This window comes from Suricata suricatta, chromosome 2 (genome assembly GCF_006229205.1).
Source record: "Suricata suricatta isolate VVHF042 chromosome 2, meerkat_22Aug2017_6uvM2_HiC, whole genome shotgun sequence".
NCBI lineage: Eukaryota > Metazoa > Chordata > Mammalia > Carnivora > Herpestidae > Suricata > Suricata suricatta.
In genome coordinates, this window is record NC_043701.1 from 109,566,903 (window position 1) to 109,594,781 (window position 27,879).

The 27,879-nt window shown below is 45.8% G+C and overlaps 2 protein-coding genes across 11 annotated transcripts in view; one reads left to right on the plus strand and one right to left on the minus strand.

Annotated features, from left to right (window-relative positions):
- Positions 1-23,313, plus strand: part of LGALS8 (galectin 8) — a 35,983-nt gene extending 12,670 nt beyond the window's left edge. For 5 of the 8 annotated variants that reach the window (XM_029931649.1, XM_029931646.1, XM_029931648.1 and 2 more), the window contains exons 2-11: positions 5,813-5,963; positions 13,820-13,908; positions 14,581-14,791; positions 16,158-16,277; positions 16,910-16,966; positions 17,670-17,696; positions 17,825-17,950; positions 18,360-18,448; positions 19,212-19,377; positions 22,068-23,313. In XM_029931649.1, the coding sequence (XP_029787509.1) occupies positions 5,919-5,963; positions 13,820-13,908; positions 14,581-14,791; positions 16,158-16,277; positions 16,910-16,966; positions 17,670-17,696; positions 17,825-17,950; positions 18,360-18,448; positions 19,212-19,377; positions 22,068-22,217 (1,080 nt within the window). In that variant the 5' untranslated portion in view covers positions 5,813-5,918 and the 3' untranslated portion in view covers positions 22,218-23,313. The remainder of the gene's footprint in view (positions 1-5,812; positions 5,964-13,819; positions 13,909-14,580; positions 14,792-16,157; positions 16,278-16,909; positions 16,967-17,669; positions 17,697-17,824; positions 17,951-18,359; positions 18,449-19,211; positions 19,378-22,067) is intronic. The other 3 variants (XM_029931651.1, XM_029931652.1, XM_029931653.1) reach the window with 3 other exon arrangements.
- Positions 23,314-23,316: 3 nt separating this feature from the next.
- HEATR1 (HEAT repeat containing 1) overlaps positions 23,317-27,879 on the minus strand; it is a 50,307-nt gene continuing 45,744 nt past the window's right edge. For all 3 annotated transcript variants that reach the window (XM_029931644.1, XM_029931643.1, XM_029931645.1), the window contains 3 exons: positions 27,468-27,626; positions 25,727-25,835; positions 23,317-24,879 (listed from right to left, as the gene is read on the minus strand). In XM_029931644.1, coding sequence (XP_029787504.1) covers positions 24,791-24,879; positions 25,727-25,835; positions 27,468-27,626 — 357 coding nt within the window. In that variant the 3' untranslated portion in view covers positions 23,317-24,790. The remainder of the gene's footprint in view (positions 24,880-25,726; positions 25,836-27,467; positions 27,627-27,879) is intronic.

A 27,879-nucleotide genomic window follows, 5' to 3' on the forward strand; every position in this document is an offset into this window, starting at 1 on the left:
AGGGTTTTTAATCATGAATGGATGTTGTACCTCATCACATATTTTTTCGGCATCTATTGAAACTATTATATAGTTTTAATTCTTCTCTTATTGATGTGGTGTATCATGTTTATTGATTTGGGAATATTGAATCACCCTTGTATCCAAGAATAAGTTCCACTTGATCATAGTGAATACTTTTTTTCAGTGTATTGTGGGATTTGATATGCTAATAGTTTGTTGAAGATTTTTGCATCTGTGTTCATCAGAGATAATGATTTGTAGTTCTCTTTTCTTATATATTTATCTGGTTTTGGTATCAGGAAAATACTGACCAAATAGGTTGAATTTGGAAGTTTTTCTTACTTTTCTCTTTATTGGAATAGTTTGAGAATAGGTAGTAACTCTTCTTTAAATGTTTGCTAGAATTTATCTGTGAAGCCATTTGGTCCTGGACTTCTGTTTATTGGGCATTTTTAATTTTCAGATTCAGTTTCATTGCTAGTTATCAGTCTATTCAAATTTTATATTTCTTACTGCTTCAATTTTGGTAGGTTATATGTTCCTAGAAATTGATCCATTTCTTCTAGGTTGTCTAATACATTGGCATATAGTTTTTCATAATCTTCTCTTATAGTTCTTTGTATTTCTGTGGTATTGATTATTCTTTCTCTTCTTTCATTTCTGATTTTTTGTTTTACGTATGTATGTATGTATGTATATATTTGATGAGTCTGGGTAAAGGTTTATCAATTTTATTGATCTTTTCAAAGAACCAGCTCCTGGTTTCACTCATCTGTTCTTTCCTGTTTTTTTTTTTTAGCTTCTATATCATTTATGAATGCTCTAATCTTTATTGTTTCCTTCCTTCTGCTGTTTTTTTTTTCATAGTTCCCTGAGGTTTAAGGTTAGATTGCTTAGTTTTTTGTTTTTTAATGTTTATTTATTATTTGAGAGAGAGACAGAGCGCAAGCAGGAGAAGAGCAGAAAGAGAAAGGGAGACACGGAATCCAAAGCAGGCTCCAGGGTCTGAGCTGTCAGCACAGAACCGGACACAGGGCCTGAACTCATAGAGCATGAGATCATGACCAAAGCCAAAGTCGGACACTTAACTGACTGAACCACCCAGGTGCCCCTAGATTGTTTAATTTTTTATTTTTCTTCTTGATGTAGGCCTGTATTGCTCTTAACTTTCCTTTTGTAACTGCTTTTGCTGCTTCCCAAAGATTTTGGAGTGTTGTGTTTTCATTTTCATTTGTGTCCATATAATTTTTAAGTTTCTTCTTTGATTTTTTGATTGACCATCCATCGTTTAGTAACATGTTTTAACTTCCGTGTATTCGGCCCTTTCCACATTTTTTCTTGTCAGTTTCTAGTTTCATGATGTTGTCAGAAAAGATGCATGGTATGTTTTTGATCTCTTTGAATTCATTTATACTTGTTTTGTGGCCTAATATATGACCTGTTGTTGAGAATGTTCCATGTACACTTGAAAAGAATCTGTATTTTGCTGTTTTAGGATAGAATGCTCTGATATCTGTTAAATCCATTTGGTCCAATGTGTCATTCAACTCTTTCCTTATTGATTTTCTGTTTGGATTATCTGTCCATTGATATAAGTAGGGTGTTAAAGTCCCCTGCTATTATTATGTTACTATAGATTCGTTCCTTTATGTGTGTTATTACGGTTTTATGTGTCTGGGTGCTTTCCTATTGCTTTTCTTATTTATAATTATTATATCTTCTTGTTGGGTTGTCCCCTTTATAATTATATAGTATCCTTCTTTGCCTCTGTTGTAGTCTTTGTTACGAAGTCTATTTTGTCCAATATAAGTATTGCTACTCTGGCTTTCTTTTGGCACATGTTTGCATGATCTTTCTCCATCCCTTTACTTTTAGCTTACATGTGTCTCCTGTTCCAAATGATAGCCTTGCTTGATAATTATTAGCTGCAGATTTTTTCCCTCTCAGCACTTTGAATATATCATTCTACTCCCTTCTGGCCTGCATAGATTCAGCTGAAGAATCAGCTGATGGCTTCATTGTGTTCCCCTTATATGTAACTGTTTTTCTCTTCTCTTGCTGCTTTTAAAATTCTCTTGTTATCACTACTTTTGTGCCATTTTACTACTATGTGTCTTGGTGTGGATCACTTTGGGTTGATTTTGTTGGGGGTTCTCTGTGTCTCCTGGATCTGGATGTCTGTTTCCTTCCCTAGATTTGGGAAGATTTCAGCTTTTATTTCTTCAGGTAACATTTCTGTCCCCTAATTTCTCTCTCCTCCTTCTAGGATCCATAATATGAATGTTGAGCTTGATGTAATCACTGAGTTCCCTGTTCTCATTTTGCATTATTATTTTCTCTCAACTCCTCAGTTTGATTACTTTCCATTACTCTCTCCCCTGGGTCATTGATTCATTCCTCTGCTATGGTACTCGGCTATTTATTCCATTAGTATATTTTAATTTCATCTTTTGTGTTCCTCATCTTTGATTGGTTCTTCTTTTTTTAATCTCTGTTCAGTGTCTCACTCCTCCACTTTTTTCCTCAAGTCCAGCGTGTACTTTATGACCATTACTTTGCATCCTTTATCTGGCATATGACTTATCTTCCTTTTGCTTAGGTCTCTTGCTGTGGTTTTCTCCTATTCTTTCTGTTTGGAACATATTCATCTGCCTTCTCATTTTGTCTAACTCTCTGTGCCTGCACTCGCTGTGTCTATTTCTTTGTTTTAGGAAAGTTACCTGCATCTGCTCTTGGAAATTATGGCTTTATGAAGAGGCGCTCAGTAGTGCCCTGCAGTGTCATGTCTCCTGTTCTTGGAGGTGTATCCTGTGTGTGTTGCATGCACCCTGCTGTTGTGGCTGAGCCACTTTTGACTCCAGTCCGTTCATCTGCAGTGGCTGCCTTTGCCTGTTGTGGACAGTGTTTGGTCCCTGTGGTGTCAGTGGACCAGTCTTGGGCCTGAGTTGAGTCAGAGCAGGCATTTGCCCGAGATGTAGTAGCTCCGAACTTCAGGGTGCTCTGTCTGTAGTGTCCCTGAGAAGCTTTAGTCGGTGGGTGGGGTCTGCAGTCAGAACAGATGTCTGCCCCCAGCCCACTGCTGGGGCCATAGTCAGACTGGTGTGTGTGGTTATTGTCCCCTCTTCCCAGGGCAGGCGTCATTTTGGAGTGGTGCTGGCCCCCATCCGGGTGGCTTGCGCACGGCCAGGCTTGTGGCCCTGGTGTGAATGGGCTCCAGCCAAGAGTGTATGGGAGGGGGTGTGCCCATCACATGGGAGCTGGAGGGGTGCGGTGGGGCAGTGGTGTTAGTTAGCAAGGCCTGCCTGCTGCTGTTTTCTTACAGGAGAACTGAGGCAGGCCTGGCTAAGAGGGGCAGACTCCTTGAAGCAGTGGAGCAGGTTAGGCGGTGAATGTCAGCACAGCTTTGGTTCCCAAAGGTGGCTGTGTGTTTATGCGGCATGGGGAGAGGGAAATAGTGCTCGCCAAGGGCTTGGCTCCTGGAAGAATACCCCAGTGATCCCTGCAGCTGCTGGACATGCTCTGTGATTAGTAAATCAATCTCCCAGGTGCCTCAGGCACTTTTCAAATTGCTGCTTCTAGGCAGTACCTCCCTGGGCATTTTGTTGAGCCGTCTCTTTAAGGTAAAGGACTCAGCTTCTTCTGTCCTCCTGGCTCTCCCATAGCCAAGATTTTTTAAATTCCAGGTTTAAATCCCACTGGTGATATGAACTCACAAAATTTAGCCCCTCTGGTTTTCAAAGCCAAGTGGTATAGGGATTCGTCTTGGTGTCATAGTCTGTTTCCCATCTGGGCCCCTGCGGGTTCCTCCCTTCCAGGGACAGTCTGTTAGCTTCCCACTGTGTCTCCACCCTCCCTGCTCTCTTCGGCACATTCTTTTTTCTTCATTTAGTTGTGGAGTTTGTTCTGCCTTTGGGTCGTTTTCTGTTTTATGCTGATATGAGTGTTATCTAGGAACACGGTGAAGTTAGGGTCCTCCTACTCCACCATCTTCCCACAATCCTCTACCGTGTGTGTGTGTGTGTGTGTGTGTGTGTGTGTGTGTGTGTGTGTGTGTGTGTGTTTTGAAATCCATTAAGGCATCCTAAGTCTTTTGATGAGCATTTAGTCCATTTACTTTTAAAGTAAGTATTGACGGGTATGTATTTATTGCCACTTTGTTAATGGTTTTCTGGTTGATTTTGTAGTTCTCTTGTTCTCTTCTGTTGTGATTTAATGACCTTCTTCGTATTATGTTTTAGATTCCTGTCTCTTTTTTGGTAATTTCTTATACTTTCTCTTTGCTGATGTTCTCACAGTGTCCATTCACTCTTCTCCCTAGTTTGGTAAGCATCTTTTTGACCATTGCTTTGAACTCTTTATTGGGTAGATTGCTTATCTCTGTTTGGTTTAGTCCTTTTTCTGAAGTTTTGTCTTGTTCTTTTGTTTGAAACCTATTGTTTTTGTCTCATTTTGCCTAACTCTGTGTTTCTGTGTATTAGGTGGTTCAGCTCTGTCTCCTGATCTTGGTCTTGAAGGAATGGCTTTATGTGGATGGCCTGTGGGGCACAGACACACTTCCCTGTTGGCCACTGGGGCCAGTTGCTCCAGGGCTCTCCCCTGTGGCAGGGCTCTGCCTCCTGCCCCGCTGGCTGTTGGGCCTGGCTGGCCTGCTTCAGGTTGCTCTGGTGGGCAGGATCATTGGGCCATGCAGATGCACAGGACTGTGTGTGGGGCTCTTGGCAGCATGTGCCCCCTGACATTAGCAGTCTAGAGAGCAGATTCCAAAATGGTGTCTTCCAGCACCAAGATCAGCATGGCAGAACGAGATAGCAAAAATGACTCAGTCCCCAGGGAGAGGCCCAACGGTCCCAGCCTCTCAAGCAGATGCTCCATGGTTAATAAGTGGGTCTCCACCTCTGGTCTGTGTGCTGAGTTTTTTTGTACTGGTTTCCTGGTTGAGTGAGTCTTCACACAGGCCCTTCCAGAATGCAGTTTCCTTCCCCTCTAGTTCTATAGTTTTCATGGGTGATTCCTTGTTGGTTCTGAAAGCCAATTAATTGTTTTGGGGGCTGGGTCATCTGTGCAGGACCGAAGGGCTGGGATGCCCGGTGTAAGCTTGAATCTCTCACTCCTCCGGGAAAATGTCCATACCTTTGAGATCTGTCTGGACTGTAGAATACCACGGCCCGGGGTGTGGTTTTTCCACTAGTGAGGCTGTATCTCTACTTCCTCTTGCGGAGGCTCTGTCCATCTAGTTCCCAGGTCCCTTCAAAAGGAAGGTAATCCCTGTGTGGTTGTGGAGTCGTTGTGTCCATGGGAGGGGGTGAGCTCACGATCTTCCCATGTGGCCCTTTTTTTTTTTAAATTTTTTTTTTAATGTTTTATTTATTTTGGGTACAGAGAGAGATAGAGCATGAGAGGGGGAGGGGCAGAGAGAGAGGGAGACACAGAATCTGAAGCAGGCTCCAGGCTCTGAGCTTGCTGTCAGCACAGAGCCTGACACGGGGCTCGAACCCACAAACGTGAGATCTGACCTGAGCCGAAGCCAGCCGCTCAACCGACTGAGCCACCCAGGCGCCCCCCATGTGGCCCTTTTTAACCCTCTTCTTTACTAATGTATATTTTATACTGTTTCCTGCCCTGATAATCCCAAATTATTTGGTGTGTAAGTACACGAGGGAAGAATTGCAATCAGATCTTCGATTGTAATAGCAACGTGTTATTTGGTAAATATCGGTAAACTAATTTATAACAAACTTAGAGACAGGTATGATATGGAGAAAAATGATGCATGCTAATATTTCTTTCTCTCTGTTTTGATTTTTCACAGGGCAAGTTCCTCCATTTCAATCTGGGAAGTCTTTAAATGAAACGTGCTTTAAAACCTTAGATCATACATAGGATAGAGACTGCAATCAACGATAAGGTGGAAAAGAATGATGTTGTCCTTAAACAGTGTGCAGAATGTCATCTATAACCCGGTAACTGATTCCTCTGAAATCACTTTTTATCTGTGGCAGGATGTAGGGCAGATTGGATAGTAATTATCCATTGCTGGGGAGGGGAGACCGTCAGATTCAGTAACCATGGGGGAAGTTGCCACGATGTGATCGGGCCTGTGCTGCTTGCTAACTGAAAAACGATACGGCCCTCAGAGCTCGGTCTAGCGGAGGACAAAGTCACGGTGACCGGACAGGGTGGTAACATGTTCCAAATGGAGAGCATGGGATATGATGGAGGGAAGCTGACTTTGGTCCTGGGAAAATCATCACAAGACATAATTTTTCAAAGGAAAATGGATTCGTTGCTCTAAAAGTTTTTAATTTTCTTTCTTAATTAGACCCTATTCACAAAAAGTGAATGTCTCAGCTTTTCCCTTGCCTTTCAGATAAATAGTGCTTTGTACTTGAGCAGGGGAAAGGTCAAAAGATAGTGACAAGATGGAGAAAGAGAGGAATTAAGGATCTCGTGGCTCAAGGGCCCCAGGGACTGCAGTTGTAGGAACTGTCAGTGTACATCCTGGGAAGTGATGAACTGGTTTTAGTTTTATATGGCGACTAAGAATCTTGAGAAGTGTCTAGTTTCCACATATATGAGGCTGGATCCTGAATTTAGGTCTAAGACAGAGTTGCTGCTTTTTTTATTTTATAACCGCCTCCCCCGGAGACTCTTGGGGGAGAGAGGGGAGGGATGGTGAGGGTCCTTGAAGCATGGCCCCGAGCAAGTCATTTTCCTGTTACTTACTTTGTAGTTGTAACTTTTTTTTTAAAACCTAAGCTTTGATGTCATTGTGCAGAATGAGGTACAATCACATCAAGCACAACTCAGTTTTAGAAGAAAGAGCCTTCAGTAGTACTGTTTTAAAAAGGAAGACTTTCTGAATTTGAAGTCAGTGAGACATTTAAAATGCTTTTCTGTATCTTAGAGTTAATCTCAAGGTTGTAGATTGACTTTTTGCAGGATTAAAAAAAAAAAGCTGCCTGTCAAGGGTGCCTGAGGTAGTGTCGCCCCCAGCCAGAGGAGGGGATGGTCAGGTCCCACTCTTCAGCCCCGCCCTCCATGCGAGGATGCATTTGAATAAGTTTACTTCTTACTTGTTACTCAGAAAACAGTTCTGTAGGTTAGAAGCCCTGTGCATCTTGATTTCGAGCACACTGACAATTCCTGAATCTCTGGGGTAGCACACTCCGCTCTAGGGTTGAAACAAAATGAGGCTGACCTTCATTTCCTGAGGCAGGGCCTGGGGAGTGTGCTGCCCCAGGGCAGGAAGTGCAGCTCCAGCTCCCAGAAGGCCTTGCTGCTGTTCTGAGCATAGTTCATGGTGACAGAGTGTTCCAAGCAAATAATTCTGGCAGATAGCTTTTTTTTTTATAGTCTGTTTTCACAGGCAGAAAAGGATAGCGGTAGAAAGATGGGACTTAATAGCAAGAATGACATCGTGCTTTGTCTTTAAATTCCACTTATTAAATACTCCCAGCGCTGAGCAGTCACACGCGGCTCCAACTCTTCTTGGATCATTAACAAAGTAACCATAACGCAAGAAAGTAGTTTTTTCTAGCTTATACAGCATCCCGATTAACTTAACATTGCAGTTATTTTAGCAACGACTAGATAGGCTGTTGGGAGTTAATAAGCCACTTTCAGCCGTCCATTCTGCCTGGTGCTGAAAGCTCACCGTTCCACTCTCCTTAGGAAGCTCGCTTCCCCATTTTCTTCTCCTTTGTCCCTTGCCATTTAATCTTAAAACACAAGCAAAAGAGTTAAAGAGTAAAATCTGTTTTAACCTCTGAGGTCCCTTCCAGCCTTTTGTTCTCTTGTTCTTCCCTTCCTGGTCCCAATCCTGAGAGCATCAGCATCTGTTTCTGCTGACTTGATGTCGCCACCACGGATCTGCCCTCTGATTTTTTTTTTTAAACTCTTTCTTAATTTTTTTCTTGTCTTCACTGGTCGTGTCTCTCACTTTTCTTTGTGTCTTTCCTGATGGCTGTCAGACCTTTTGAGTGTGTACATGGTGTATACGCCATCCAGCCTTTTACCTGAGGCTCCCGCTCTTAGACTTAGGAGCTCAAAACCAAAGTCACATCTTCCTCCCTGAATCCACTCCCCTCTTGTGGGTTTCCATTTCTGTCCGTGTCTTTCTGCTCTTTAACTTCTGCTGTTCCTTGCTGCCAAGCCCCGCATAGTTTGAAGAGAATCTGCATTCACAATTTCATTTCGTGTCAAACCTCAGTGGCTTCTCCTTTACTATCATTATTTTTAAAATCTGAAGAGAGTTGGTATAAAGTCATATATAAGTCATTTGTAAAAATGCATACAGTATTTGAGGGTTTCACTAACACGTAAAATTGCCCTCTGCCCGGCGCCCCATGGGCACTCATGTTCACAGGGATTGTAGACCCTTCCTGAGGACACGCGTGAGTGTCCGAGTGTGCGGGTGTGTGTCGACGTCATCCATCCTGTTCCTGTACACATCTGTGTCCTACGGCAGGATTCCTCGTTTTACCCAGGGCTTGGCCCAGAGCAAGGGCTGTGGCAGCCCTGCTTTTCCAACAACATTTGCTCTCTTTTGCTCTCTTCTTGTCTCTGTTTCACAGTTTGGAAATTCTGGCAATATTTCAAACTTTTTCATTATTATATTTATTGTGATCAGTGATTATAACTTGCTAAAAGCTCAGATTGATGGTTTTCTTTTTTTAAGCAATATTTTTAAATTAAGGAATGCACTTTTTAAAAAAGATAACAGTGCTATTATATATTTAATAGACTGCAGTATAATGTAACCATAACCATTTTGAGAGAAAGCACACACAAGCAGGGGGAGGGGCAGGGAGATGAGAGAAAATCCCAAGCAGGCTCCATGCTGTCAGCTCAGAGCCTGATGTGGAGCTCAAACCCATGAACTGGAAGGTCATTACCTGAGCTGAAATCAAGAGTCAGGTGTTTCACTGACTGAGCCACCTAGATACCCCCAAACAAGTTTTTTATGCACTGGGAAACCAAAAAATTTATCTGAATAGCTTTGTTGCAGTGTTCACTTTATTGAAGCGGTCTGGAAACAGCCCGTATGCCTGTATATAAACTGTTGTATATGCAGCCTTTTTCCACTTGATACATTTTGGAAATACCAGCACACTTACAGCTTCCTGGCTTCTCTTCATGGCTGCATAAGTGGTCCATTGTATGGATATACTGTAACTTCTTTAGCCAGTTTCCATTAAAGGATGGTTTTCTTTTGTGATTGTATCCAGTGCTATGACCTTCATATGCGTCTTTAAGCATATGTGCTAGTATGTTATAGATAAATCTGTAAAAGTGGAATCACTGGGCCAAAGGATATGATCTCCATTTTATTATCTTTTTTTATTTTTATTATCTTTTTATTTTTATTATTTTTATGTTTTTTATTTATTTTTGAGAGATAGAGAGAGACTGCGAGCAGGGAAGGGTCAGAGAGAGAAGGAAATACAGAATCTGAAGGCAGGCTCCAGCTAGCTGTTGGCACAGAGCCCGACACGGGGTTCGAACCCACGAACCGCAAGATCCTGACCTGAGCCGAAGTTGGATGCTTAACCGACTGAGCCACCCAGGCGCCCCTTTTTTTAATCTTTTTTTTAAATCTTTTTTTTAATCTTTTTTTAATCTTATTTTTCCATATTAAAGATATTGACAGTCTTCCCATATTGAAATGGCTTCCTTGATATGACTCTCCAACCCTGACCATGCTCTCCTTTCTCTTCTCATTGCCTACATGGATTGAGGGCTCCAACACACACACCCAGTTGTGATACTTCACCAGCACGGCCATACTCACGGCTGTGACTTATTACATTGATATGATAGCAAAATCACCAACGGAAAGGCACCTTGGGCGAAGTCTAAGGGGGACCAGGGTCCCACGGGGCCTCTCTCAGTAGAGTTCACCCAGATGTACTTAAATCCCTGGCCAGCCAGCTGTCACAGTGCATGTGAAACGTTGCCTGCAGGGGAAGCTCATCAGAAACTCACTGCCCCAGAGACTGTGTCTGGGGTGGGTCTTGCAGGCTGCTTCTGCCAGCACACACCGAAATTCCAGACTGCTGGAAGGAGAGCCGGTGTTCAGGATAAACCATATTGTTTGCACAGAGTTTGGGTACAGGAGACCGCCCTTCTCCGTGTGGGTGGTGGGTGCTGTCCCCAAGTTCCTAGACACCAGCCAAGGGCCAATCTCATAAGGAGGCTACCTTTCAATGACAGCAGTCAGTTCTGCTTTGTTCCCTTTTCTGTGCACTCCTTTTTACAAACCCATCCAGGCTTTGCCCCTGACTTTTCCTTCCTCTCAGTTCATCTGCCTTGATATCTTTATAATCATCTCTGCTCCGACTTTAGAGCATGGGTTCTGGCGGTTCACTTAATGTGCGGTGCTGAATCTCCTCCTCCTTTCAGTTAGCTCTTAGATGTCCTGCCAACCCATCGCATGGAAAGTGTTCAAAACTAACCTCCTCGTCTTCCTTCTGATTCTGTTTCCTCCCCAGTTTCACCGTTTTAGTTGGTGGCCTGATGGAGACGGTTTCCTTTGAAATACTTGTTGTACCTGCCTCTTCCTCTCCCTGCACCCAGTGTCTGCTGCCATCAGCCTGGATTTTATTGCCTTCTCCCTGTGCCCGCCTTCCTGCAAGTAGCCAGCCTCCCAGATAATCCCTTGCCCTCCGGCATATATTACCCCATTTCCAAACCCCATTTTCAGTATATCATCCTTTTTAACATACTTAAAAACTTTTTGTGTGTTTAGAGTGTGCATGAGGGAGGGGGAGAGAGAGAGAGAGAGAGAGAGAGAGAGTGCCCCTCATTGTATCACTCTAAAATCTGACCCTGGCTGGTACTGCTTTCTTACTGCTTCGTCTCTACCAGACATGCTTTATCTTTTCCTGCCTCTCTGCTTTTGTAAATGGACCTTTCTACCTGAACTGGCTTTCTCCTCCTCTCTAAGCTCCCAGCTCCAGTCACACCTCTGCCATAAAGTGTCTCTGGGCAGCTCGGAATTCTTTATACATTTTTCTGAAGCACTGATTTGCCACTGACGTCCTGCCCCATATTTTAAGCCGTTGAGTTAGACGCGGTTTGTAGTTGAAAGCATAAAAGCCAGTCTCTAGGCAGAGATTATTAATTTATTAAGGTATGATTTATTAAGGGATACTACATAGTCCTCCGCATCTCTAGCAGGTTTGAAGGACCAGACTTGGCAAGTCCTTGGCACAGACAATGTCCAAAGTCCTGCTGTAACGTTCCCGCCGAGACCTCTGGTGCTGGCACCGGACACAGATGGTGCTGGCAGCACGGCCGGTGCCGCCTTTGCGCCTGCGCATAGCCGCCGCCCCGCCGCAGAGCAAATACTGCCAGGTTCTGGCTTCTTGGCGCTGGCTTTAATGAGTCTGAGCTGGGGCTCTGAGTGCCCGACGTTCCTCGTACACCCTTGCCGCTCGCTGCAGTCAGATGAAGTCGAATGTTCACCGGGTAGAGAGGATTTTCCAGACGTGGTAGGAGACATTCTGAACAGCCACAGTGTCAGTTTCTACTCCACTTCTTCCACGGGTACCTGACGTCTCCCCAGCTGTCCTAGGAGCTCCTCGTGGAGGGGCTGTCGTGCTTCTTTCTAGCCGGAGCCCACCTACGTGAGACCTTTGTGTGGAGCAGACACTGACTAAGTAATTCTAAAAAAGGCAAAGCGGTATGAGTCAGCTAGGATGTTTTGGGAGAAAACATTAAACCTAATTAGTGGAGCTTAAGCTTATGGTATTGTCTCCAGTGTGCTTATAACTGTATTTTTTTTACATAAATTATTGGTGAAGCATCAAAGCTTGACACTGCCCACAAAATAATACCCTTCTGCTTTTCACAGGAGCAAAGAGTTTGAGTTCAGTGTGGGCTGCAGGGCCTTGGGGTCACGTGGGCCAAGCCTCTTGAGAGTTCCTCGCTTGGGGTGCTCTCCCAAAGCGTTCATCCAGATGCCGAAAACAGCCGCTGATTAAACTGCTCAGTGCTGTTGTTTCTCAGTCTGGGTTTGAATAGTCTAATCATTACTCGCTATTAGTAATGGTTGCGAAGAACTTCTTAGCAGTGATGGGAATAGATTATTGCTCTCAACTCTTTCCAACCCTAAAATTAACCATATAATAGAAACTTGTCATAAAAATATAAACACTTATTACAGCAATCTGGAAAATAGAAAAATACATGACAAAAATAAATCCTGTCCCTCAAGAAAACTATGGTTAACATTTTTGGCTTATTTCTTTTATTAATGTTTATTATTAACTTAGTTGGGATCAAACTGTATAGTTTTGTAGGCTCTTTTCTCACTAATATTGTCTCTACCATTTTAGCATTATTAAATATTCTGCATAAGTAGAATTTGAATACGGATAAAGCTTGAAGTTACAAAGATGGTTCTCAGTTTAGTAAGAGACTCACTCTGTGGAAGATGCCGCCCGCCACCCTAGGAATCGCTGTGGCCAGTAGATGAGTGTGGGATTCCTTCCATAGTCTCTACACAGCAAACCCACGACCTGACGTGCGGCCGCACACACGTCCTGCACATCTGTGGTGTGGTCTCCAGTGTGTCGGGCCTTGCTCCTGTCACCCACCCGGCCCTCAGCATGTGCCTCAACGCCAGACACTGGTCGCCCTTGGGGACTCTGGTTTTCGTTGATCTCTCAGCTTGCTGGTTAAGGCCACAGCCTGCATCACTGGCTCTGCACGTGAGGCTGCCAGACCCCAACACCGGGCTGGTGGAGCGCGCTCCTCCCCCGTGTCATCCCCAGTCATCTGATTGGTCCTGGGAGGCAAAGGTGCCGCCCCGGGCCTGCCCCATGTGGCCACAGTCTGGTTGGAGTATAACATGCCATGAGGGACCCTCAGGGACCACGTCAGATGGCCCGTGGAGTCCGGGAAAGGCGAGATTTTCAGCTCCGGAGCAACAATCCACAACTACTTGGATATGCCCGCTCGTGATTTAGGCCTTGGTTCTTGGCAGCCAGCTGCCTTAGAGAGGTTTTAGCATATGTGTCATGGCTCCGGTGAACTTGGCGGGGGCATGATGTGGTCTGGCCTGCATGGCTTGCTCAGATGCTCCCCAGCAGAAGAGGGTGGGGTTGTGATGCAGCCGGTACAGCCAGTGGATGGGGAGCATGGTGGGGTCACCCCTGGGGAAGGGGAGTGACAAGATATGATCATGTGTCCGGCCCCAGACTAAAAGGTGGGGGTAAGGGTGATGAGGGGGCAAGAGAAGACCTGGATACTATGTCGGAACCCAAGCCCGTGGCCGGGACCAGGCCAGGTCAGGGTGGCGCTGTGTCTGGACAGAGCACAGGTGCCCAGGGTCATCCCTGAAGTCTGGTTTCCAGCAACGCTGGTGAGCTGCCATCTGGAAGCCTGGCAGGGACTAGACACCCCCATCCCAGGCACGGGGGAGGGGTTCACCTGGTGCCACTCTGCAAGCGGCCAGCGAGTGCCATGGTCTCCATCAGTGTGGGCTTGGGGCCTGCTGCCGGGTGGTCTGTGGAATGTTAGGGAAAGGGGAGGGGGATGGGGACATGACTTCCAGCAACCTGTTTCTATGATCATAATTTTCCTCTTAAGTGTTTTTATTTCACAAAGCCTCCAGCCAAATAAATCGTTCTGTGAACTTTAGCTGTGTCTTTTTCCAAATAATTCAGGTTTACAGATACTGTCACTGTCTCAGCTGTTTGAAGAGTGATTTGGAAATTGCTAGATTCTGAGCAGATTAATATGCAGCCTTTCAAAATGTAGTGTTTCTGTTTTGCTCATGTAAAGGTACATTTGTTAAAATCCGTTTTCCTAGGTCATCCCCTATGTCGGGACGATTCCTGAGCAGCTGGAGCCTGGAACCTTGATTGTGATCCGTGGGCATGTTCCTTGTGACTCGGACAGGTAAAATTGTGTCAGATGGGAAAAGGTGACTAAACTCTTTTTTGATCGTGGAACAGCCGCCAAAGCTGATGTGGGGGAGACCGTTTTGATACTCCAAGGCGTGGTTTTGCTTTTGTCAGTAGCTGGGGCCCAGGTGCCGAGGAGACTGGGATGAATGACTGAAATGGAAAAACTTTGTTTTTTTTTATTGTTCGAAGTCTGATTGGAATATGATTAGATACACAGGAACTGTGGTTGGGGGCCAGGGACGAGGTCTGGTCACAGTCTAACACCTCCACAGCAGCTCTGAAGATCAGTTTTGGGCTTGCTTTGGGCACACGTGGCAGACTAGGTGGTACTAGCTCTCTGTGGCTGATGCCCGGATGACAGTGGTTTAAGTAAGTGAAAGTGCAGACGGAAGGAGAAAAGCGCAGACATTTCTAGGCAACTCCATAGTCTAGAGAAGCAGGCTTACCAGGTCACTGTTCAGCTGTCCCCAGGGCGAGGTCCTTTTTCTCCTGGCTCCCGGCAGCTAGAAACCCAGCCTGCACGTCCACGTTTTGGATACCTGGGTGGGTGCATGGGGGTCAGTCTTGGGTCACTCAGCTCGCCAGACCTCCACCTGCAGCCTGCCCCCGAGGGCCCGCTGGCACCGTCCCTGGGCGCCCATGACCCTCCCTCCTCGCTTCGCAGATTCCAGGTGGACCTGCAGTGCGGCAGCAGCGTGAAGCCCCGCGCCGACGTGGCCTTTCATTTCAATCCACGCTTCAAGAGGTCCAACTGCATCGTCTGCAATACTCTGAAAAATGAAAAATGGGGCTGGGAAGAGATCACCTACGACACGCCTTTCAAAAAGGAAAAATCTTTTGAAATTGTGATTATGGTGTTGAAAGACAAATTCCAGGTGAGTTTGAGAGAATGAAGGTGTAATCCTCGTGGGTGAGAAGCAGCGTCCAGAGCAGCTTTGTGTGTTGGCGCCCCTGCCCTTACATTATTTAAGTCCAGAGAGTGGCTTTAGCATCTCGCCCTAAAGTAGGGGCCAGGCGAGCACCTAAATGTGAGGTGGGGTGCAGCTTCTATCTGCCCCTCCTGTGGCATCCAGAGTTGGGGGTCCAGGGCCTCCAGACCTTTTTGTTTATGGCATTTCGGCTGCACAGCCGAGCTTGCTTCTGAATTGGCACAGAGCTGCATGAATTGTGGGTTAGTCAGTTGTGGTCACAGTCACCAGGGCGGTTGGGAATCTGAAACGAACAGAGTGATGGGGAATCCTGCCACAAGTTCTTTAGGATCGTGAGACTCTAGACCTAGAGTTCTTAGAAATCCCGCCACTGGCTTCATGGAGCGGTCTGGACCTAGAGTGTATAGTGCATATGCGTGAGGTAGGGGGGCCCCCGGAGCTTTGGATGCACCTGCCTGCGAGCCCCGCAGAGCCTCGAGCCCCCCAGACTAGAGATCCGCACAGCTTAGCCTGAAGATGTGTCTCGGTGCGGACTCTACTCGTCCTTCCCTCCCCGGCCCCGTGGGCACTGCATCTGCAGTCCTCGGAACTGGTTCCTTGCTGTTGTTCGTCTTCCTGTGTTTTACGTGCCAAGGGGTGTGAAGCTCCTTGAGGTCTGGGATCTTTTGTATCCTGTGTTTTCCTGACTTTGCCTACTTGGGAGGGAGGGGCAGGGAGTGGGTCCCTGCTGTCAGGCACTGTGCTGCAGACACTCACAGGAGTGACTGTACCGTCTCCTCACAACGGCAGCCCTTTCTTCAGAGAGAGCTTTGTCCAGCCTTAAGCAGGAATTGCAGATAAATTGAGTAGCTTGCCCGTGTCCGTGCATTCAGGATTCAATAATACTTACTGAATGCCTTCCACGTGCAGGGTCATCTTCCTTAGACTGTGGTCCCCAAGGACAGCACGTGGGCAGGCTTGTTGGGCAGATTCTACCCTGACTTCACAGGCCGAGGGCATCCGGGGGACCACTGAACTAGGAGGCCTCATGCACATGCGTAGCACACACACGCATGTGTAATATATTCATGAATGCCTGATTTGTGTGGAGGGAGAGGGTCCGTGGTGACTAATCAGATCAGAGCTCAAAGGGAGTTCAGGACCACTGCTAGTGTGATGGATGCTTTCAGTCACAGTTTGATCAGCTGTATAATATGCAGACCTGTGAGGAAAAGTATAAAATGAAACCCGAGAACAGGATTTAAGTTTGGATACATTAATATATTTATTAACTTTTTTTCTGGGGGTGGTGGGGTGTTCTGTGTCCATTTAGGTGGCTGTAAATGGGAAACATATCCTGCTCTATGCCCACAGGATTAGCCCAGAGAAGATAGACACTCTGGGCATTTATGGCAAAGTGAATATCCACTCAGTTGGTTTTAACTTCAGCTCGGTGAGTACCCTTCCATAGCTTGGAGTCTTCTTTGATGATGTTTTCTGATGAAACGGTAGGAAATATCTTTAACATCTTCCATGAAGATACAAATACTGTAAATGTCTCCATCATTAGTATATTAATTTCTTGGGAACAACTCTTACAGACTAGTAGTGGGCCAGCCATTGGCCGGCGCTCTAATGTCTGTAGGATCTTAAATCTAGTATGGTTCTAACAACCACACACCCACACCCTCCCCCCCCCAACGGTAATGACAGAACAGAACCCTCTGGAACAGGGGCTCATCCCCTGACGCAGGAGTACAGTGGAGGATTCCTCCTGGGGTCGCTTCCTAGAAGTGGAATGTCTTGAGAGGGTATTTGCATTTTAAGTTATGACAGATCCCACGGGCTTGCCCTTCAGAGTCCAGCAGTGTGCCCACGTGTCCCCTTCTTCTTGATACTCGTCCTTGGTCTCTTTGATGTCTGCCCATCTGATATGGGGGGAGAGGAGCCTAATGTAAAGTGCGTTTTTAGATCATGATTTTCAAGCATATGTTTATGTTTAACACTATTGGTAATTATTTTTGAGATGTCAGGGAGGTTATATTTAGAATTCTGATGGATATTAAAAATTAATCTTATCTTCAGGATTTAAGAAGTACCCAGACGTCTACTCTGGAACTGACAGAGATAAGTAAAGAAAATGTAAATATTCAATCTTTTAAATAACCACCAGTTTAAAAATGTTCTTTTAGTTGCCAAGTAAATTGGGTGGCAAGCAGGCTGCGTTTTTAAAACTTATGTTTTTAATGTGAAAATTTGTTACTAATATCTAGAGGGTGGAAGTAATCATTTGAAAACTAAGGCATCTACTTCTGTCGACCAGGGACTGGACGTTTTGCAGAGGCTTGAGCTACCACTACCCACCGTTCTTATGTAAAAAAAAAACCTCTCACTCTCACTGTTGAGTAAATGGTCACTCAGTATTTATAAATATTGAACAGTCCGTGCACTGGGAAATGAACTTCCACATGTATCTTCTCCCCTGTAGGGATAAGTACAGTCTACACATTATCTTTGTTATTAATGGAAAAATGTACGTCTTAATGATGTCACAGCATGTGACCTCATAGAATATAATCTCAGCATTTTGGGAGCCCCTTGGAAAGAACAAGTAACACGTGTGTGAAGTTCATGTGTGGTCCTAGGACCACCGGACTAGCGGGCCGGGCTCCCAGCCTGAGCGCCCTTCACAGCCCCGTGCTATACCCATCAGAAAGCGTAGTCGTCTGTGTGTCACGTCCAGGGCTGAGTGGGCTCCGGCCATTTCAACCAGTAGGATCGGACTGCTTGTGTTACCAAATTTTTCCCTTTCAAATGTCTTCATTTTGACTTTCTCTTCCAATAGGTACAAAAGTCTGGCACATCACAGTTTGTAAGTATTTTTGCCTAGTTTATAATATATGGAATGTTTTATAAAATTGCCCAGGAAATGAACAGTTTAAACCTTGGAAGCCAGCTTCATTTTTTCCATACCTTATTGCAGAACTGTTTCCCCAACAGCCTAGTAATAGAGAAGGAGACATTTGTAAAATCATACCCAGAACTGTCTACACCGAGAGCAAAGGTTCGGCTGCCAATCACAGTTTGACTTGCGCCAAAATACTACCTACCATCTGTTTGTCAAAGGTTTGAAGAGCCAAAAATTTTATTTAAACTGTATAACAAATTAAGTTTTAATTAGCTGGTGTATGTAACTTCCACCCTCAGTAGAAGCCCACAGGAGCCACTTTGCATTTCTGTGCTGCTCCTGGACAGAGAGGAGTGGGCCGGGCGTGGAGGGCGCGGAGTCTCTGAGCGGCAGTGTTTCCCTGCCGCCCCTCCCCCAGGCAGGACGCATGGCCCTGCCTCAGGTCCCAGTGCAGGCAGGTCCCACGTTCCAGAACCGCTTTCAGCGAGTCTCTGTTGAGCCATGCAGTGCCGACTGCAGGGGTCTTACAGGGTCATAGCCTTTAAACATTAACAAGTGTCTTCGGACAGGTGTCCCTTGAGACCCCTCTCTGCAGGCTTCCTGGTGCTGACTGTGGTTTCTTTCCAGACTCTGCCATTCGTTGCAAGGTTGAACACCTCGATGGGCCCTGGACGAACTGTTGTGGTTAAAGGAGAAGTGAATACAAATGCCAAAGGGTCAGTACTGGTGTCACCAGTGATAGCATGAATACTTTGCGTCTGCGTCTGTGTCTCTCATTGCCTTAAACCCTGAACAGTGTTGTGAGACACGGGCGGGAGCCGGGTCCCGGTCCTCACCTGAGAGGTGAGACCATCAGAGGAAGGGCTTCCAAGTCACACTGCTGACCAGACTGCCTGCGGCTGGTTGGGGGCAGAGCCAGGACTCGATCCCAGTGTTCTAAGCTAGGCTTTTTTTGTGGCCAGACAAGAGGGTGGCATATTGTCCATGAGGCACCCCCCCCCACCCCCACAACCTAGCCTTTTAGAACTTCAGGGCAGCCGTGAGGTCAGGTAACTTTGGTTAGGGCCCCTCGGGTCCTGTGACCTAGCCACCTTTCCTAGAGATGTTCAGACTTCTGAAAGCTTGAAATTAGGGACTTCCTAGAAAGTACTACACTTCCAAGAACAGCACACGTGCGAGGAGCCCTCCCGTGCAGCCTGAAGTAACAGGCATGTCGTTTCCTTGGGCTTCAGCTGCTTCCCAACCAGACCTGTGGCCTCAACCCGGAGGCTAAAAAACCATCCAATTTTTATATTCTTATCTTGCAAAGAATGTACTTACATTAGTGGAGTGCTGACTGAATTTAAAACTTTACCTTCATCTGCGTCCCTGTGCATAAGTGTGTTTTGTGTAGTTGTGATCAGAGTCCAGTTCTGATTGTTAAAATGGCATACACTGCACTTCTACTTGGTTAATTAGTTTTTTCTATTCTCTCAAAAGCTTTAATGTTGACTTAATATCAGGAAAATCCAAGGATATTGCTCTCCACTTGAACCCACGCCTGAATATTAAAGCATTTGTAAGAAACTCTTTTCTTCAGGAGTCCTGGGGAGAAGAAGAGAGAAATATTACCTGTTTCCCATTTAGCCCTGGGATGTACTTCGAGGTAAGATAATCTTATGGGACAGGAAACAGAATCCTGGGAGGCGGGGTGGGATAAATGGTCTAATTACATCAAGTCCTAGCTTAATATGTGGACATAGCATGTGGTTCTTATTTGGAGACTGTCTGTATTATAAAGGGGCATCCAAATTTGTCTGAATGGCACAGCCAGCAGAATACCATGTTGTTTGCACTGGAATTTGTTTTGTGTGGCCCCATATTAGTTCATAGGAATTTCAACAGGAGCCGTGCCTCCGGCCTGGAGAAACGTGTTTAGGATACTCCCCTGTGAACACGGGCACACAGGAACCATAAACCTGCCTGCACTCTCTGTCACTTCCATCTTGGTTACAGATAGCATTCGGTGGCAGTCCAGGGAGTTTGTCCTGTTTGTGTATGTTCAAGGAAAGAGATGTTTAGACCCTGCAACTCGAAGGTCAGGTAACTTTTTTAGGGCCCCTCATGTCGTGTGACTTGAAGACCTTTGGTCCTCGAGTCTCCCAACTGTGTGAAAACTATGGTAACACAGCCTTTCCGAAGGTGTTTCTAGATGCTGAGCATAGACTGCAGTTTCCTGGATGTGGACGCTGGGTGGTTGGCTAGGGTCACTCACTACTTGAGGTGACGCACTGCCTCCTGGTCATTTAGGATCACTGATTTAGGGTCCTGCTTCTACTTTTTAAAACTGTCACATGGTCTGGACCATTCTGTTGAGTTCCCGAGCACTCATCAAAACCAGCTGTTAGAAGCAGGAACATCAAGGCTGCATAGAAGACAGCACTGGACATGCATGGGTATTCCTGAGTTCCAGTGTGTGGAGGGACAGATGTGACCGAGTCATAGGAGGGTCCCCGGAAGTTGTGGATACAGGTTTGGAAGGCAGAGGCATGCAGGAGGGTGCAGTTAAAGGTGGGTTTTCCAGATGGAGGGGATGATTTGAACAAGTCACTCGAGGTGGGGAGGGCGGCACACGGGCTTGTTGGCTTGGCAAGAGTCCAGGTATGAGAGGGGACTTCGGGCTCACTGGAGGGAGACAGAAGTGACTGCTCCAGAAGGAAGTGGATCCTTGTGGCTGGTGACAGGAAACCAGTGACTAACTTGCTTTTTGATGTGGGTCTTATGTTTGCTACTGTATTAGAATGGAAAAGGACAGTAATTCCTTTAAAATTGTTGCCTGTATATTAGTTTTCTACCTCAGGAATAGCCATTACCTTAGGTTGGATTATTTTTAATCTCTGCTTCCATTTCCTGCCTTTAATATGCTTTTATTGAGATCCTTGGATTTTCCCATTATGCCATTACTTTGATTTTAACCAGTCATCTTCTGTTCCCTGTTGTTTCAGATTCATTAGTTCCAGCTAGGAGTCTTTTAAAAAATCTTTGTCTTGTAATTTCATCTGTGAGTTTTTTAAATGACACCATGTTCTTGTGAGCCGTTCTGTAGCATTAGACGGCCGTGAGGACGGCGTGGCGCTGACTTGCATGCAGCATAGCGTCTGCTCAGCACAGTGCGTTCCGGGCCACCGTGCTGGCTGTCACGCTGTGCGGGTGCCTGACGGGCCTTCCCACGCCTCCCCTCGTGCCCGCTTGTCTTCCCTCCTTGGTGGGAGGCTGTGTTTTGTGCTCTCTAGAGATTTTTGTTAAATGTACCTTAGCAAAGGTCCTGTATGCCTGGTTCAAACTGGGATTTCCACCACTGTTGAGAGAATAACATAATCCCAAATTATCGATATTTTCCTCAATTCTCTCTGTAGACCTAGAGCTTCTGTTTCTGCCCTTCATCTCTTTTATCCCGGGACTTGCCCCCAACAGCCATTTATCACCAGTCAGAGCACAAGAACAGATGACCCTGTCTCGGCCTCAGCATGGCCTCTGGGAGCTCTCTCCTCTGCCCTTTGAGGCCTTGGGGGCAGGCCCACCGGCCCAGGCCTGTCAGGGTGGCTGGAGCGCACAGGGCAGTGTGCCTGCCAGACCGGCAGTTGGCAGCGGGCTCACAAGCATGAGGCTGATGTGTAAAAGTGATTTGAAAGGATTGTGGTGTTTTGTTTTCACGGCTTTGAGGGTTAGAGACAGCTCTGCAAGGCTCACACAGAAGGCTGACACCAGCCGTGGATGTGAACTCGCTCTGCCAGAATGCCAGTTGCTCCACAGATCCACGGAATCCTGAGCACGGAGGCAGATGGGAGACCACGCTGGGCTGGGGTGGAGTGAGGGTGGCCACGCAGCCACGCAGTCCCAGGATGTGCCCTAAAACTTTAGAAAGACTCAATTGTGGGATTTGCCTAAGACCCTAGGGTTTAAGGCCGAAAAGTCATGATCCAGGCCCCTTGGTTTCTAGCCTGTTAGTTGCAGTCAGCGCCTCTGTGAGGCTCAAGATGGCAGCAGTGTCCTGCATCATTATAGGTCCCAGACATGGGAGGGGGCGGCGGGGACAACTTCCCACTGGCTGGGAGCGGGGGCTGGAGAGGGTACAGCAGAGGGAGTGAGCTGAGAAGGCAGGCCCTGGGCCCTGGGGCCGGTGTGAGGCTGCAAGCATGCTCAGCCTGCTGAGTCCCTTCCCCAAGTGGGACAAGGCAGGAGGCACTGCCAGATACACTTTAGTTAGAATCTTACTAAGAAGGGACGTTAACAGCAGTAGGCTGGGAGAACTTTCTAAATCCAGGGGAGCCACTAATGTGTGTACTTTCCTTCCAGATGATAATTTACTGTGACGTTAGAGAATTCAAGGTTGCCGTAAATGGTGTGCACAGCCTGGAGTACAAGCACAGATTTAAAGAGCTTAGCAATATTGACACGCTGGAAATCGACGGAGATATTCACTTACTGGAAGTCAGAAGTTGGTAGCTGACATGCTTGCTACAAAAACAAATACAAAATGGCTTATGTACCACTGGCCTTGTTAAAGTGCATCTCACTATCATTATATTGTTTTTATATATTGTTAAAATGAGCTTGCATAACAAAGTCCTCCGAGGTGTTCTGAGTCTTGCCATGCGCTGTGGCTCTGTCTAGCCAGAGAGTAAGGAAATTCAAGGCAACAGCAACTTATAGCCGTTTCTGTTCTCTCCCCCACCCCGGCCTCCATTTTTAATGTGATTCAGATTCAACAAGTATCTAGTAATACAGTAGCTAACACATGTTGAGTACTTATTTTCTGCCAGTGCTGCACCAGAAGCTGGGGATCTGTGTATACAGTGGAACATAATACCGCTGTTCCCTGTTCTCTTGAGCTCAGAATTTTCTGGGCTGTCATCGTGCCACCGTTTTTTCTGTAGGCATTACCTGTATGCAGTAGCCAGAGACTGCAAAGAATTACTCGGTTATTAAGTCACTTAGACATTAAATTTCCAAGACACTATTCCTATTCCAGTGATTGCTTCCATAACCAGAGTTCGATCATATCCCATAACTGAAGGAATTGATGTTGTCCTTACATCTGGCAGTTTTCTTTAACATGATTGATAAATATCTAGCTCTATGAGCTGTAAGCATTGCCAAATAATAAACATGATGAAATCTGGACACCGCACAAAGATGAAGTCAAAAAACAGTGAAACAAAAACAAATGGCATGAAAATTAACTTGATGTCAATCTCAAGGCCCCGTATGTCTGTACCAGTAAATGCTTACAGCCCTCGCACTTTGGGGGAATCAGAGGTCTACACACACTCGAGTATAAAGTTTAAGATAGATGATTGTGATTTGTAAACTGTTAATGGGTGTAACAAAGCAACTGTCAAGATTAGATTTCATGACTGTTCATAAAATACACCGAGACCAATGGGGTAGAGAGTGGCAGTATAGAAATCTGTGGCTTGTGGGCACGCCAACCCCTGCCCTCACTGCGCTTCTGAAGAGTAGTCCCTCGTCAATCACAAGCGAGAGCAAAACATTGTTCTACTTTAAGTGATTAAAAACAAACCTGTATCAGCAAGTTAAACTGTTGCATTTCTGTAATGTTTTTTATTTTTCTTTGAAGCGAGTTGGCAGAAGTTCTTTGTAGAATTCTTACAGGCCAGATCTTGTCACAGGAAATTCCAAAGGCTTGGAAGTGGGGAGGTAAAAAAGCTTAATCAGTCTGATCATTTTCTCATGAAAATTGCTGGGCTGAACACACTGCCAGGATCTAGGAATATACTCTTTACAGGTTTTGGTTAGATTTTATTTGTACCCATATACTGAAAAGACTACTACTACCAATCTAGGTTTTAACAGTACTCAGTGTAGAAGATTCTGGCATATAACTCTTTCCTCTTCATGTTAATTTATCACGCTACATCTTGCCAAGCTGATGGGGGTGGATGGGGTCCGGATAAGGAGTCCCCCAGGGTGTGGTTTTTCTTTTCCTCCATAGAGAGCATCAGAGGGTGTGACGGAGATGGAGGCTGCAGGCCACTCTGGAGAAAAGCCCGCATACGCTGCTTCCTCTAATTCTTAAAACATGCTGGGTTTTCACTTTCGTTTTACATGGAGGTATTACTAAGACATAAGACTGATTCTTTGACAGGAAAAATACAAAGTATTAAGATATGTTTTGAAAAGAGGCTATGAGTATTTCCCAATGAATCTTTAAAACATTTCTTAAAGGGGAGCACACATTCCTAGCAAGCTCTAGCTCTGTAGCTGCAATTCAGCCTTTTGCTTCTTTGTCACGATTCTGCACGAAATTTCTGTACTAAATTAGAACAAAGGCTTTCAAACATTTCTAAACATTCTATGGGACAGTTTTTAGATGCTTTCATTTTATTAAGGCACAAATTAAACAAATCTGCCTTTATTGAAGGCATTTTATTTATTTTATTTGAGCCTTCACTTTCACCATTTGTGAGTTCAAGCCCCGCACTGGGCCTTTTCGGGCTGTGGGATCTGCCCCCACCAAAGACAGAAGGGTACAGAAGACAGTCCTAGTCCTAAGTGGAAAATGCACTCCAGAACTAATTCCCTCTGAGGCCACGCACAGAAATTTTGGCTCAAGTATCATCTACCCTAAATGAAAAGTATTCCAAATAGCTTCACAGACCAAAGCATTGTTGCTGAGTAACTGTCCCTTCCCTGCCGAGTAAAATCTGACATGGATACCATGTACGTATGTAAGACCTCCCTAGACGGGACAAGGCTTTAATGGTCTAAAAATGAGGTGCCTCTACCTTTGAGTGCTAACATTAAACAGGTCTGGTATAAATACCATCGGTCAGAAAAGACTATGACAAATGCATAGACAAACAGCAGTCTGTATAAAAATAGGTATCGTTTACTCTTCCTGGTTCCATACAAGGGGCGGGAGAGCAGCGCATGCGCACAGAAGTCCGTGCGGGTGTGAGGGCACCAAAAGTAATATGGTGCCAGACGCCCACAAATAAAAGTTAAGAATAAGTCCGACCTCTGAAGAGAGTAAGAAAGTCCCAAAACGCGGAGTTTTAGAAGTAGCTCTGCAGCGGCTCCCCCAGGATGGCCTCCAGCTGCTGGACGGTCCTCTGGCACTGACGCTCCACTTCTTCACATTCGTCTAAACAAAAATGAAACCCGCCTCGTTATCCGTAGTCCAGTTCTCACACCTTGCATCATTCAGTCCAAAGAGGGAAATGAAACCCGTGGGTGAAGCAGAAAGCATGGCACCCTCCTCGCAGCCCCCCTTCCTGGTCTCAGACGTGAAGATGAGGGAGAGGGAGCCCCTGCAAGAGTGGACATCCTGCACCCTGGTGCCCCTGCCCCAGGACACAAGTGCAGCGGTGCGCGCACTTTCACTGGGCTCCTGGCCCCCTCACCCCTGCTCACTGGGACGTGCACCGCTCTCTCTCGGGTGGTGTGGCAGCAGGGCCTTCGCTGCACCCAGAACTGCGCAAACCTGGCCCTAAACCCCAGTTCTACCTGCCACACTTTTATCAAATTAATCCTTTCAAAGCCTCTCATTTCTTCCTTTATAAAACAGGGAGAAAGGCACACACATGTGAGAACTGAAAGCGATCCTCTGGGAGGGCATGGGGGAAAGGTTGGCCAGTACTAACAGGCAGCTATTCTACTGCAGTCTTACTAGCACCAGACATTCTGATGAACCCTATGTCTGCAGGCCAAAATACTCAACCCTATAAATGTACGAGGTTAATATGAAACGGTATTAGATAGTTTTTTTTCCATCATAAACACAAAAGGAAATGTAGTGGCGACTACCCTGTAAACAAGTTTCAAATGACCGTGGCTGGGCACCCAGCCCTACTCAACATGGGAGGTCTGCCCTGTCCGCGGTGTGCCACGTGCAGCGGGCGGAGGACGCGGTTCTGTCCCAACGCCCAGGACCACTGGGCACATTTTCACCGAATTTTACGGTTATTATTTCTTAGTGGTTTAGGGATTACCTTCCATCAATTCCGCTAAGAAAGGAATGGACTCTGGTAGCAAGACAAGATAATTCTCCTTTAGTTTTTCAGCCAGTGCTAACACCATATTCAGAGCAGCAAATCGAACCTGAAAGGGATAAAAAGGTAAAGAAGGAGGATATAAAAAACCCCCCAAGACTAGCATTGCTATATTTCTATATTACAACTGATTAACTTGAGACAGGTCTGCCTTTAAAAAAATTTTTTTTAACATTTTATTAATTAAAAATTAATATTTTGAGAGACTGAGAGAGACAGCATAAGCAGGAAAGGGGCAGAGAGAGAGGGAGACACAGAATCGGAAGCAGGCTCCAGGCCCCAAGCTGTCAGCACAGAGCCTGATGTGGGGCTCAAACCCACGAACTGTGAGATCATGATCTGAGCCAAAGCCAGACGCTCAACCAACTGGAGCCGCCCAGACGCCCCAGTATGTCATCAAGTTTATGTGCACTGAAGCTCACAAGCTCACCTGGCTATGGGCGATGAGGCCAGCCTGGCTCCACAGGTAGGACCCTTCCCTCAGAAGCCTGACTGGGTCCCTACCACAGTGGTGGGCAGGGCTGGGCGCTCAGCACAGAATTAAAAAACAATATATAATGACATCCCGATCTGGGAACTTAAAAAAAAGTTTGGGTGCTATTTCATATTCCTAATTCACATATTTTCTATTCTCTATTTCATATTTTTGGTCTATGACCAAAAATGCAAGCAGTTGTCTGGCTCTGTTAGTGGTTCACTTTGAAACAAAAGCTGTACTAATCGTCTTTCTGGTTTTGGATAAATTTTTTTTTTTTACATTTATTTATTATTGAGAGAGAAAGACAGAGCATGAATGGGGGAGGGACAGAGAGAGGAGACACGGAATCAGAAGCAGGATCCAGGCTCTGAGCAAGCTGTCAGCACAGAGCCCAACTGGGGCCGGAACCTGTGAACCATGAGATCATGACCTGAGCCGAAGTCAGTCGCTCGACTGACTGAGCCACCCAGGCGCCCCAAATAATTAAAAAAAATATATCTGGACACAGCAAAATGATTTCTTTAAAAAGCCTATGTAACTATGTTCAAGCCAGACTTTTTTTTTGATTCTGTACATTCAAAATAAAACATCAAGATAAATTTAATGCTAGAAGCTTGTAAAAACCTACAATTTAAAATCTGGGGGTTTGTGAAAATAGCCTCATTGTTCTCTCTCCTAATAAATGTTATGAATTTCAAGTAATAAATCTTTTGATAAAATTCTCCTTCCGGTCTGCTTTGTTCACTGAGATTCTCGCATGAGAATTAGATTGCACTGGACTGTAACTCCTGTTCATCATCACACAGCCCGTGTGAATGAATGTCCATCACTACTTACCTTCCGTTATTTCACAAAATCCTAACCCTAATACACATGACAGAGATAATCCATTGCTCTAACTTAAAGAGATGTTCTGTGTACAGACTGAAAGACAGTCTCTGGGAGCACACGGACATTTAAGTATGTCACTACTTGCTTCTAACACACCGTGGGGGTGGGGAGAGGACTTCTATTATTTATAAATAGCCTTTAAGTAAAAACCAAACATTTCTCAGACTCAAACTTCTGCCCAACAGAGTAACCTCTAGTTCTAGAAGACAAGGAGCTAGTTTACCAGGGGCCTATGGCCACGACTGCTTTAGGGCTGTTTGGCTTAAGTGGGGAACGCACGCAGCTTCAGCACCCGTCGACCACAGCACCCACCTTGGGTGAGGAGTCCCGCGTCTTGAGCAGAATCTGGTAGTTCAGCGGTTTCCAGAGAGAGTCGTCCGCCACGGCCACAGAGAACTGCGCTATGCACGGGATCAGGTGCTCCGTCACTCGCTCCTGGAACCGCTCTTCTCCCCCCAGCCTGTTTTCCAGCTACGAGGTGGGAGACAGGGACTCTGAGCAACAAGTGTCCCATTTGGAAAATCCCCAGTGCATAAATAAATTTGTTTACTCTGTGCTATCAGGCTCGATGACCAGGTGTGCAATTCGGACACTCTCTAGAGCAGATTTACCACTTCTGGCGCCGAGACGACTGTCCTAGCCCTTGGCGTCGCCCCTCCCTGCAGCAGAACCGCTGAGAGGTGGTCTTCCAGACAGCCGCCAAGTCCTTAAACATTCTCAATAA